The 12,846-nt window shown below is 48.5% G+C and overlaps 1 protein-coding gene across 1 annotated transcript in view; it reads right to left on the bottom strand.

Annotated features, from left to right (window-relative positions):
- Positions 1–5,106: 5,106 nt before the first annotated feature.
- Positions 5,107–12,846, bottom strand: part of ACER1 (alkaline ceramidase 1) — a 29,271-nt gene continuing 21,531 nt past the window's right edge. The window contains exons 4-6 of the mRNA XM_077805462.1: positions 11,504–11,641; positions 7,733–7,870; positions 5,107–5,275 (exon numbers count right to left, since the gene is read on the bottom strand). Of these exons, the coding sequence (XP_077661588.1) occupies positions 5,107–5,275; positions 7,733–7,870; positions 11,504–11,641 (445 nt within the window). The remainder of the gene's footprint in view (positions 5,276–7,732; positions 7,871–11,503; positions 11,642–12,846) is intronic.

Genomic DNA, 12,846 nt, shown 5'->3' with positions numbered 1-12,846 from the left:
TGGACCACGGGTACCTCCTGAACACTCTGCGAGCGTTTGGCTTCGGACCCCAGTTTGTGGGTTTTCTCCGGGTGCTGTATGCCTCCGCAGTGTCTGGTTAAGCTCAACTGGACCCTGACCGAACCGGTCAGCTTCGAGCGAGGAGTACGGCAGGGGTGCCCCCTCTCGGGCCAGCTGTACACTCTGGCAATCGAGCCCTTCCTCTGCCTCCTCTGCAGGAGGTTGACAGGGTTGGTGCTGCGGGAGCCGGAGCTGCGGCTGGTCCTGTCGGTGTACGCTGATGACGTGCTCCTCGTGGTCCAGGACTCAGGTGACTTGGCGCGGGTGGAGGCTTGCCAGGCCATCTATTCGGCAGCCTCCTCCGCCTGGGTCAACTGGGTCAAGCGCTCTGGCTTGGCGGTAGGGGACTGGCGGCAGGTGAGCTCCCTCCCACCCGCGCTTCAGACCATCCGGTGGAGCGCGGGTCCGCTGCTCTACCTCGGTGTTTACCTTTCTGCCACGCATCCCTCTCCGCCGGAGAACTGGGAAAATGTAGAGGGCGGGGTAATAGAGTGGCTCCGGAAATGGACGGGACTACTCCGATGTCTCTCCCTTCGTGGGAGAGCGCTGGTGCTTAATCAACTAGTCCTGTTCAAGCTCTGGTACCGGCTCAACACCCTGGTCCCGGCCCCGGGTTTCCTGACCAACCTCCGGACATCGATTCTGGGGTTCTTTTGGTCAGGAATGCACTGGGCCCCTGTAGGGGTTCTTCATCTAACCCTGAAGGAAGGAGGGCAGGGCCTGAAGTGTCTGCACACTCAGGTCTGCGTCTTCCGCCTCCAGGCCCTACAGAGGCTCCTCTATGGTGCAGGCAGTTCGGCGTGGAGCATACTGGTGCACGCCTTCCTGTGCTGCATCCGAGGGCTCCGATATGACCAGCAGCTTTTTTATCTCTGTCCGGGAGGTCTTCCGCGAGACCTCTTCGGGCTGCCGGTCTTCTACCAGGACCTCCTCCGGACTTGGAAATGGTTTTTAATGACCAGGTCCGTGGCGGCCACCGAGGGGGCAGATCTCCTCACGGAGCCCCTGCTACACAACCCCCAGCTCCATGTGCAGGTGGCGGAGTCCCGCTCGGTGCGCCAGAGCTTGATCCTGGCAGAAGTCACGAGAATTGGAGACCTCCTGGACTATGACTGGGGAGACTGGCTGGATCCCCTGACGCTTGCTTGGCGCATGGGGCTCTCCAGACCTTGTACCCCACGGTGCATACTTCAGGAGGTGAAGGCCGCTTTTCCGCCCGCTGCTAGAATTTACCTCGATCGGGTCCTGCTCGAGGGCACGCCCTGCCCACCCTCTACCCCAGGCCCGCCGGACCCAATCAACCCCCTCACCCCTTTACGGCGAGCCGGCTGCATGAACTGCAGCTGGTACGCTTCCAAACTGCACCAAGAAAACATCTATACACGCTCGTGCTCCACACCCTTCACGCCCTCACCCTAGTGTCCCACCCCGGCACAAAGTGGCGAGACCTTCTGCCACCTTCGGAGGGTGAGCAGCCCCGGTGGGCCAGCCTATATTCCACCTTGGTTCCGAGGCCCGTCGGGGACGTCAGTTGGCGGCTCCTTCACGGAGCTGTGAGCACGGGCATGTACTTAGCGCAGTTCAACCCCATCCCAGATACTTGTCCCTTTTGCGGTGTGAGGGAAACCCTGGCGCATGTATATTTGGAGTGCGCCAGGCTGCAGCCCCTGTTCCGGCTCCTCACAAATCTTTTATTATGTTTTTGGTTGCATTTTTCCCCCTCACCTTTTTATTTATGCACTCCCCGTCCATGGCCTCACAAAGTCGTGGGATCTCCTAGTTAACCTCCTCCTGGCCCTGGCTAAAACGGCCATCTATAAAACCAGAGAGAGGAGGTTGGCCGATGGAGTTTCCTGTGACTGTGGGGCTGTTTTCCGATCCTCGGTCCGTTCACGTATCCAACGGAGTTCCTCTGGGCGGCGTCCATTGACTCCCTTGATGCTTTTGAGGAGCAGTGGGCGCTGTCCGAGGCTCTCTGCTCGGTGTCCCCGTCCGGCTCCCTTTGTTTTTGACCCTTTGATTGGGGGAGAGAGTAAGGGACCCCAGCCCCAGCCATTGCTGCTGCGGACACCACCACCTTAGAGGGGTCCTTTCACACGTGGGTGTACGTGCCCCCTCCCCGGGTTGTCCACCCCACAGCCTGCCCCTTTTGTTGGATGCTTTCAGAGGAGGGAATTGTTGGTGACACTCAAGCGTGGCGCCAGGTAACTCGAGGGGGTGGCAGACCTTGAGAGTCGATGAAGCCCCCTCGCTCTGGACCACCAGGTAACTTGGAAGGGTGGAAGACCATGTGAGTCGAGGAAGCCCCCCGCGCTGGGCCCAGGCAAGCTTGAACACTTCCTTCCCCTGAAGCTAATGAGAAAACAATTGTGATTGGTTGCTGTGTTACACATTGCATATGCTGTTGTTTTGTTTTGTAAGTGTGTTATGCAAATAAAAAACACCTTTTTTGCTTAAAAAAAAAAATTACTCTCCTATAGCCATCTGGTCCGACCCTGTCACAGCATGTACAGTAATTCTGACACCTGCAAGCTAGCGAGGTCCCTGTCTAGACTAGGAAAATAGCTTACTTTTGAAAACATGTCAGGCAACATGTGCTTGACCACAAGTGTAGACAGGATTTAACACTTTTTAAACCACGTAGCTGCTTATGGTTGAGCTCAGACTCCCCACTCTCCCTAGGGATGCAAGGGAATTTGACAGTTGCTAAATCTTTCCCTCTGGTAGGGAGGGCCATAGAGGAAGATGTCATCACTCGAGTTTCCCAGGCATGGGCCAACTCACTTCATTTAATAATAATACCTAGCACTTACATGGTGCTTCACATCATATCAAAACAAATCCTGGTTTGTGAATCTGACTTTCCAAACACCCTGAGGCATGATTACCATCCTGAGCAATTACCCAGTGCTGTATGTCTTCAAAGCCTTGTGCAAACATTAATTAATCTTAACAATCCCCCGGAGGTGAGACAGCAATATTACCCCCATTACACGGAGGCTGGGACAGAGACGGGTGAAGTAACTCACCCATAGCCATAGATGGAATCACTGTCACTCAGTAATTCCTGGCTCCAAGTCCTGTACTTAATCCAACCTCCCAGCTGGGCAGAGAGACTGATCCCTTTGTCACCTATAACTTTGATGTGCCTTATCAAAAACCAACCATCAGCTCTGGTGTGCATGCAACACAGGGAGAGGGAGTGAGGGGCAGGAAGCTGGAGGGATTCCAAAGCTCAGAATTTATGAGAATGTCTTTGGTTTGGGAATCTGTGGAGCTTTTGCTCACCTGGAAGTCTCCGGTTTGGGTTGGTTCATACGTGCTTCTAGATCAGCTCCTCGTTGTTCTGTGAACACCTCACGAAAGTGGACAGAACCTTCTTGGATGCTGGGTTGATTGGAAGTTGGGGTGATAGCTCTGGGTAGATTTTGTGTGGTTAGAGTTGGCTCCATGGAGAGCAGAGAAATGGGTCTTAAAATAGCTCTGTGTAATCTGAGATGGTTTTTTAGCTGGGGTGAGGGTGCGGAGCTGGGGAGGTTAAGTCTGGGAAATCAAGTGAACATAGCTACAGAAGGATAAACCCAAAGTGCTCTAAGTATAGCTGGGTGGTGGATACTGTGTTTCTGATCCATTCCCTCCCAGATTCCTGACTTGGTACTGGACAATGAACCATAGGGTTTACAGAGGAAGACAGAATCACCTTCTCAACCCACTTACTGGGTCAAATTCTGATCTCAGTTACACCAGTGTAAAGCCAGAGTAACCCCAGTGGAGGTACATTAGTGTAATGTTAGTCTGAGTAAGCTCAGAACTGTGCCCATAGATGCAATATCTTTCCTTCTGGTCCCAGTGTTGCTGTGGCATCCCACCACAGAGATGGCTGCATTTCTGCAGTGAGTGAAGGGAATTTTTCCTAAAATGCGTGTATGGTTTGTAATAGCACAGAGCGCTTTATGGCTGGCTGTACTGTTGGTTTAGGACCACATTGTGCCTGATAGGATCTGGGCCTGTGATGGGTGTGATGCTCAGCTGCACCCTTCATAGGAGGGACTCGAGAAGAGATTACATCTCCATGCCTTCTGCAGAAACGAGGCATGCTGGGAGAATGCACTGAGAGAACACAGCTTGATTGCATGTCCGGTTAGGCCTTTCATGTTAGCAGCTTCACCAAGGATGCCCCCTATAGGGTTAGCAGAGCTACAGGTAACAGTAGAAGGGAGCAGCACCTGTGCTCAGGAGAGTTGCAAGGACTGCAATTACACCTGGCTCTAACCCAGGGTCTGTAAGAGGGAATGGCTCTTTGTATCTCGCCCCTCTTTGGACACCCAGTCATCATCTATCACTTCGAAAATCTAGCCCTCTCAGGATCAGGTGGCAGACGGATGCTTTGGTGGAAATCTTTGTCCAAGTGACTCACAGACAATGGGTGTGAAATTAGGTACAGAGATGTGTTCCGGCAGTCATCATTGTCTATAGCTATAATACACAACACTCATGAGAGGTCTCACATACATCAATAAATAACAATAATGTTAATCATAGCAGACCCATAGCCAGTTGCCAGCACTTTGGCTTCTGTTTTATTAATAAAAAGGAGTACTTGTGGCACCTCAGAGACTAACCAATTTATTTGAGCATAAGCTTTCATGAGCTACAGCTCACTTCATCGGATGCACGAAAGCTTATGCTCAAATAAATGTGTTAGTCTCTAAGGTGCCACAAGTACTCCTTTTCTTTTTGCGGATACAGACTAACATGGCTGCTACTCTGAAACCTGTTTTATTAGTGTGATTCCTCCAGCCGGGGTCACCCCCTCTCCCTGGGGATCAGTGCAAAGTGTGAACTCAGGACAACGTTGGATTCTTCCAACTGTGCAGACGTCACAGTCAGTCTCTAGCACCCGGCGCTGCACCCCAGTCACCATGGTGGCATCCAAACAGCCATTCAAAGCAACGCACAGAGAGAATTGGGTATTTTAGCAGAAAATGGCTGTGCTCTGGCACTCCTCCCAATGTATGCCAGGGATCTGAAAGACAGCACCTCACCCTAACACCGTTTGTAAGGTGTCCTCAGAGCAAGGTAGGGCAGTGCAATTGGCCAGGAGTCACTAGGCCAGTACTCCAGCTCCGGTTCAAAGGAAGGTATCTCGTACTGAGAATCGAAGTAGATAAACAAGGGACAGCAATAGAGGATAGCGATGGATATCAGTACATGCCTGGCAAAGAAACAAAGAATGGGTGTGAGAAGCAGGCGGCAACACCAAAGCCAGAAAATCTTGCTCTCTGCAACAACACAGCCCCTGTCCATATGACGGTGGAAAGTATTCCAGCCACACGGTAGTTGCCAGGATAGTATGGTGTGGATTTGTTGAAGAACACATTAGACCACGTCGCTCGACACAAACCAGGCCAGATTCTGGTATAAATCCATGTGGCTCCATTGAAGTCAGTGGCCAACTAACCCCATCGGAGGTCTTGGCCCAGTCATTACCCTCTCCTAATTCTCAAACCAAAACTCAGTCTGATAATGTGATGGATGCTAGAACAATTCCAGCCACAGTGTGGCTACAGCTACACAGTTAGATCAAAACCAAATTATCAAGAAATCATATGCTGTCTGGCCTTGTATGTTCTGGATTTCAGGGTGCGAAACATTCACTGAGTTTTGTGTAAGTAAAGACTGAGGCCATGTCTATACACACAGCACTGCTGCAGCATGTCTGATGAAAAAGCTTTATGACAAGAGGAGAAAGCTGTCCTGTCAGCATAAAAAAACACCTCCATGAATGGCGGAAGCTATGTCAGTGGGAGAAGCTGTCCCGCCAACATAGCACAGTGCACACGAGTGTTTATGTCAGTGTAACTTATGTCGCTCATGGGCGTTGGAATATTCACACCCCTGAGTGACAAAAATTATGCCGACATAGGCTGTAGTGAGACAGACTGTGAGTAAAAACTGAATCAGGACCTCAGGATGCAGTCCTTATTGCAGAAAGTGTCAAATAAATAGAGCTGTGCAGAAACGGGAATTTCCATCCTGCAGGAAGTTTCACACTTCAGACAAAAATTTAGTTACAAACTGGAACAAAAAGTCAAACGTGTGAGAGTTTCTGCAGAACAGAAATGGTTGAGAAAGTCCATTCTGGAAGAACTGTAAGGGAATGTTTTAAAACATCCTGGGCCAAGCCCAGGGATCCAGCTTCCCAGGAAGATGGCAGACCAGGGACCCAGGGAGTCAGCTGTCTGGGGAGACTGGCAGGTGGGTGAGCTGCCGGAAAGCCATCCAGGCTGCCTGAGGTGTTTACTGGCCACTTCACTTTGAATGGTCTTTTACAGTATGTGTTAAATACAAATGCTAAACAATCTGTTCCACCTTGTATTTAGCTGTGACACTTTTGAGGCTTGGTCTGCATGAGCAAATGAGGTCGGTATAACTGAAAAACCCACACCCCTGAGCAACACAGTTAAACCAACCTAGCCCCCGTGTGACGATGTGACGCAGCAGGGAGAGGGGAGTGTTGACCTGGGAATGTGCCCTGGGGATGGGAGACCTGAGAGCCTGTCACCTGAGCCAGGAGGGGGAGGGGGAGGTAACACCTCTGCCCGGGAATGTGGACAAAGGCTGCAGGAGGGAGCCTGCCGGGAGGGGGTTTAGTTTCAGTTTGGTGCTGGGTGGAGGAACACAGGGAACCCCAGGGCTGGGGTCTAAGCTCCCTGCTCCCCCAGAAGGACTTGACTGAGGGGTCCTGGGGGTACCCACAAGCTCTGTTTTAGACTGTGTTCCTATTGTCCAATAAACCTTCCGTTTTACTGGCTGGCTGAGAGTCTCAGTGAATCCCAGGAAGAGGGGTGCAGGCCCCGGACTCCCCCACACTCCGTGACACCCCGGTGTAAACAGCGCTAGGCTGACAGGAGAATTCTCCCATTGACCTAGCTACCACACTGCCTCTCAGGGAGGAGGAATACCTACACCAGTGGGAGAATGCTTCCTGTTGGTGTAGATGGTGTCTTCACTGAAATGCTATGGCTGAACAGCTGTGCCGTTGCAGCGTTTTAAGTGTAGACAAGCCCTAAGTACCTTTCCCAGACCGGAAGATGAGCTCTGTGTAGCTCAGAAGCTTGTCTCTTTCATCAACAGAAGTTGGTCCAATAAAAGATACTACCCTACCCACTTTGTCTCTCTGGTTTTCATAGAAAGTTTCAACAGAATCAACACGTTCCGGTGGAACTCTTCAGCTCTGTTGAATCAGCATTTTTCCGACAGACAACTGGTCCTTCAGAAAAATTTCAGCCAATTCGAGAAATAAAGATTGAGGCTGGGATTTTCAAAGCAGACAAAGGGAGTTAGGCACACCCATCCAATGGGATTTAGGGACCTGACTCCCTTAGGTTCCTTTGGAACTCCCACCCTAAAAGAATTAAAAAATGAAAATGTATATAACAGTAAGGGATCATTTATCAACCCTAATCTTGATTTCACATCACCATAGAGCTTCTCATGCTCCCCCCCCCTTCCCCCCCCCCAGTGCTTTCTGATCTCCTAAACTCCCAGGCTGTCTCTGGGCATTCCATTCTGAAACCAGCAAGATGGATTTTCCCGTTGTGGAGTAACTCCCCATAGCAACTTCCCTACTGAGTCAAAGCAGCACTGGGGAAGAAACAGACACTCTTACCAGAAGCTGTGAAGGTAACAAAAGTTGATCCTCTGCCAAAATCCACAGAACCACTTGTCGCTTAACCAGCAGCTAATGGCTAGCACCCACCACATGACCATGAACGCAGCTATGCGGTGAACACGTGGGTTACTGCACCTGGGAGAGAGGAGTGGGGGAAAGATTGGTGTCTTGAGGTTAGGAGAAAATTGTCCTTTCAGTGTAGAATACATTTTTAAAAAGCAACAGTTAGATTTGATTTGCCAACTTTGATATATCAGAGCAAGACTTGGCTGCTTCCCATTGGAAATGGACAGACCACATTTTCCTGCTGTTCCAGACGCAATTTGATTTATGTAAATGGCAGTGTGCAGTGCTTAATTTTTGCCAGGGCTGAGCCCTGGCATCTCTGGGCCTGGCAGTTCATAGCCCAGCACCTCTGGGCCTGGCAATTCATAGCCCGGCACCTCTGGGCTTGCTGCATCAGTTATGAAAGTAAAAAAATGGCGTGAGCCCCAGCACCTCTTTCATTACAAATTAAGCCCTGGTTTGGTGATGATGAAACGTGCAGGATTGACAATCCTGGAAACATTCAGGTGGGATTTCCAAAAGAGTCTGAGGGAGGTAGGCACCTACCTCCAATTGGAGCATTTTCAGCTCCTAACTCCCTTAGGCTCTTTTGAAAATACCAGCCCCTGTCCCCAGAACAAGTACAGCCCGGGGAGTGGCAGAGCAAACTTCTGCACAGATTACCATGTAGACATACTCCTTAGACTGTCAACAGGAGGGTGCATTCATACCAGTTGTGCTGGTGGTTTCATGTCCTTGGGCATTTGCCCGTTAGGAACTGAGCCCACCTCACAGAAGCCATCAAACAGCTGCAAATTGGGAACACCAATCGCTCTTCACTGACAGAAGCTGGATTTGAGCTTCCCTTCCCCAGCTACTAGATTCTGAGCATCTTCAGAGAAACGATAATTTGCCCATTCTTTCTCAGGTTGACGATCCTGAACCTTCTGATTTTGGGGCAGCGAAGCCTGTATGAGCTCACTCTGAGAGGCTGAGTGTCCATCCCAAATGTCTGTTGGTTCCAGCTGGCCAGCCTGATCCTCGAAAGAAAGGCAAGTTGTCTTTGTTCACAGTTTTGTGTGCACTGTTTACACCGGCGCTTTACAGTGCTGAAACTTGCTGCGCTCAGGGGGGTGTTTTTTCACATCCCTGAGCGAGACAGTTGCAGGGCTGTAAATTGCCAGGGGAGACCAGCCCTAAGGTCATGTCTAGCCAGTTTATAGCAGCACAATGGTGCCAATTCAGCTGCACCACTGTAGGCTCTCACCAGTAGCCACTCCATGCTGGCGGGAGAGAACTCTCCTGTCGACATAATGAAACCACCTCCTACAAGCAGCGGTAGCTTTGTCGATGGGCGAGCGTCTCCAGCCACCATAATGCTGTCCACACCGGCGCTTTTGACGGTGTGGCTTACATCAGTCAGCGGGGTGTTTTTTTCACACCCCTGAGCAGCATCCAAGTTATACCAACCAAAGTGCTAGTGTAGTCGGATTACCAGATAGCAAGTGTGAAAAATCGGGACAGGAGGTGGGGGGTAATAGGTATCTATATACGAGAAAGCCCCCAAAATCGGGACTGTCCCTATAAAATCGGGACATCCTGGTCACCCTACAGTGTAGACATAGTCTGAGTAGGTTTCCCAGACGTGAAGAAGAGCTCTGTGTAAGCTTGAAAGCTTTTCTCTCTAACCAACAGACGCTGGTTCAATAAAAGATATTATCTCACCCCCTTGTGCCTGAGTTTTTTGTGTCATTTAAGCCCCAGTTCAGCACAGCACTCCAATCCCTATTCACCAAAGCACTTAAGCAAATGCTCAATTATTTCCCTGAATAGGGATGTACTTAAGTAGGTACCTGAATGCTTTGCTGAACTGGGGCCTTAATGCAGGCAGTGGCCCTGTATCTGTCTAGGGACCACCGGAATTGGAACTGATGGCCTGTTCCAAAGCCCCTTGCAGTCAATGCATCCGACGAAGTGGGTATTCACCCACGAAAGCTTATGCTCCAATATATCTGTTAGTCTATGAGGTGCCACAGGACTCTTTGCCGCTTTCACAGCTCCAGACTAACACGGCTATCCCCTCTGATACTAGTCTTTCCATTGACATCAGCAGGTTTTAGATTAGGCTCATGGAGAATAGAATTAGGATACAATCATTTAGGGTAGCGATAGACTTAATGCAGATGTTATCTTAGCTGTTTATACAATCCTCATTACCCCATCTGAGCAGCTTCCAGTCTTTAATATATTTATCCTCACAAACACACTGTGAGGTAGGGGAGTGCTATTTATTTCCCTTCTAAAGAAGGGTAACAGTGGCAGAGCAGGTTTCAGAGTAACAGCCGTGTTAGTCTGTATTCGCAAAAAGAAAAGGAGTACTTGTGGCACCTTAGAGACTAACCAATTTATTTGAGCATGAGCTTTCGTGAGCTACAGCTCACTTCATCGGATGCAGATGAAGATGGCAGAGCAGGGCGTTCCCAGACCTCCCAAGTGCCAGGCTAGCACTCTCATCAATGGGCCACCCTTCCTCTTCATAGAGCCCTAATGGACAGAACCAAAGCAAGATTCGTGTCTTTGAGTTACGCCTAGGTTCCTCTGTGCCTGTGTGAATGTCTCCCTACGGCTGGGATTCAGTCATTACTGTTTTCCTGTTTAAAGTAGGTTTCAGTATCTTGTTTCCTTTCATTTTGTCATTAGAATTGTCCGATGAGGACAATTTTTGCACCCAAATTGTTGCACCCAAATGGCTGAAGGGGTTTAGTGCAAGCTTAACCAAAAAATTCCCCATGAGGCAGATACAAAAGGTGGATACTGTGGTCAGTTCTGAGTATGTGAAAAGAGGGGGTGTTAATGGTTGCCTTTTGCAACCTTATCAGCAGTGGGTGCAATTCAGGGTCCACTATCACGCTGTAACATGATGCTTGGCTGACTTCCCACAACACTTACCTGGTAAATAAACTGATACCAGTTTCTAAATCCTGTAATTGATTCAAGGCATTTGCTTCACTTTGAGTGGTTGCTAATTCTGCTGATTTGGCTCTAAACTAGAAAATTGTCGCATGCCAGTTTCTTACATATTTGCTTATGTCTGTTGAAATAACAAATTAAATTGCAGGTTTGCAAAGCCCTTTGCACAGACATTGTACAGACTTGTACACCTTGACTTCTGTTCATTTCAGCCATGGTGTACGGTCCTCACAGACTGTAGGAGAAGTCCCCAATTTGATTTTCAGTTTAATTTCACCACTGTTACCCACAGGTACTATTGATTGTTAAAAGACAGATTGAGGCACAAGGCAAATAAACAAAAGAAATCTGAATGGACAGATGTAGGTCTATCCAAAGTGCTTGTGTATTCTTTTGGCACATCTTTGGAAATCTTGATTTACTGCAGTGCTGGTGATGCGGTGTATGTGTCTGTTTGTGCACACGTGTGCGAGGATGTTTGCACGTGCACAGGTACCTTTGCATGTGCGTGCTGGCACGCTTGTGCATTAGTGCATGTGGGGGGTGTGCACTTGTGTGTGTCTTTGTGTGTGTGCATATTTGCCTGCGTGGGCACATTTGGGTGCATGTATTTGCGTCTTTGCTTATGTGTATGCAAATGTGTGTGTGTACTTTTTTTGTGTCTGTGGGTCAGCTTTCCCCTACACTCCTGCCTGCAGAAGCATGAAATAAAAGTGCAAACAAACTGCCCTGCAAAGAGAACCCACATCTTACTTTTTCAGCTCCTGACGTGTTAAATACAGGAGGTGGAGGGAAATGCTGTTGAGCAGATAAGCGTTGAAGGTAGGTTTGATGAATGACATCAGGGTGCAGACAACGGTGGTGAAGCCAACCAGCCAGACAAACTGAGTCCTAATGAGAAAGGGGAGGCAGTCAGATGGGAGTGAGTATTAGGGGTTATACGTGTCAAAGCAATGCGGGGAGGAGAAAGTTCCCTGTCAGTTGCTGAAAGGGTTAATATTAGGGCTGCTGATTAATCACAGTTAACTCAGAAAAATTAATCGTGATTAAAAAAATTAATCACGATTAATCGCACTGTTAATAATAGAATGCCAACTGAAATGTATTAAATATTTGTGGATGTTTTTCTACATTTTCAAATATATTGATTTCTGTTACAACACAGTCTACAAGGCTCTCTTTATATTATTATTTTTTATTACAAATATTTGCACTGTAAAAATGATAAAAGAAATAGTATTTTTCAATTCACCTCATACAAGTGCTGTAGTGCAATCTCTTTATCATGAAAGCGCAGCTTACAAATGTAGGGCTTTTTTGTTACATAGCTGCACTCAAAAACAAAACAATGTAAAAATTTAGAGCCTACAAGTCCACTCAGTCCTACTTCTTCTTCAGCCAATCGCTAAGACAAACAAGTTTGTTTACACTGACGGGAGATAATGTTGCCCGCTTCTTATTTACAATGTCACCTGCAAGTGAGATCAAGCATTCGCATGGCACTTTTGTAGCTGGCGTTGCAAGGTATTTACATGCCAGATGCGCTAAACATTCGTATGCCTCTTCATGCTTTGGCCACCATTCCAGAGGACAGGCTTCCATGCTGATGATGCTCACTAAAAAAAAATGTGTAAATTAATTTGTGACTGAACTCCTTGGGGGAGAATTGTATGTCTCCTGCTCAGTTTTACTCACATTCTGCCATATATTTCATGTTACAGCAGTCTCACATGATGACCCAGCACATGGTTATTTTACGAACACTTTCACAGCAGATTTGACAAAATGCAAAGAAGGTACCAATGTGAGATTTCTAAAGATAGCTACAGCATTCGACCCAAGGTTTAAGAATCTGAAGTGCCATCAAAAATCTGAGAGGGAGGAGGTGTGGAGCATGCTTTCAGAAGTCTTAAAAGAGCAACACTCTGATGTGGAAACTACAGAACCCAAACCATCAGAAAATAAAATCAACCCTCTGCTGGTGGCATCTGACTCAGAGAATGAAATTGAACATGCGTTGGTTCGCACTGCTTTGGATTATTACTGCGCCGATCCCATCATCAGCATGGACGCATGAAGGGACATAGGAATCTTTA

Source organism: Eretmochelys imbricata, chromosome 25 (genome assembly GCF_965152235.1).
Source record: "Eretmochelys imbricata isolate rEreImb1 chromosome 25, rEreImb1.hap1, whole genome shotgun sequence".
In the NCBI taxonomy this organism is placed as follows: domain Eukaryota; kingdom Metazoa; phylum Chordata; order Testudines; family Cheloniidae; genus Eretmochelys; species Eretmochelys imbricata.
The sequence above is the reverse complement of the archived record's forward strand: the minus strand, read 5'-3'. Positions and strand labels throughout refer to the sequence as shown.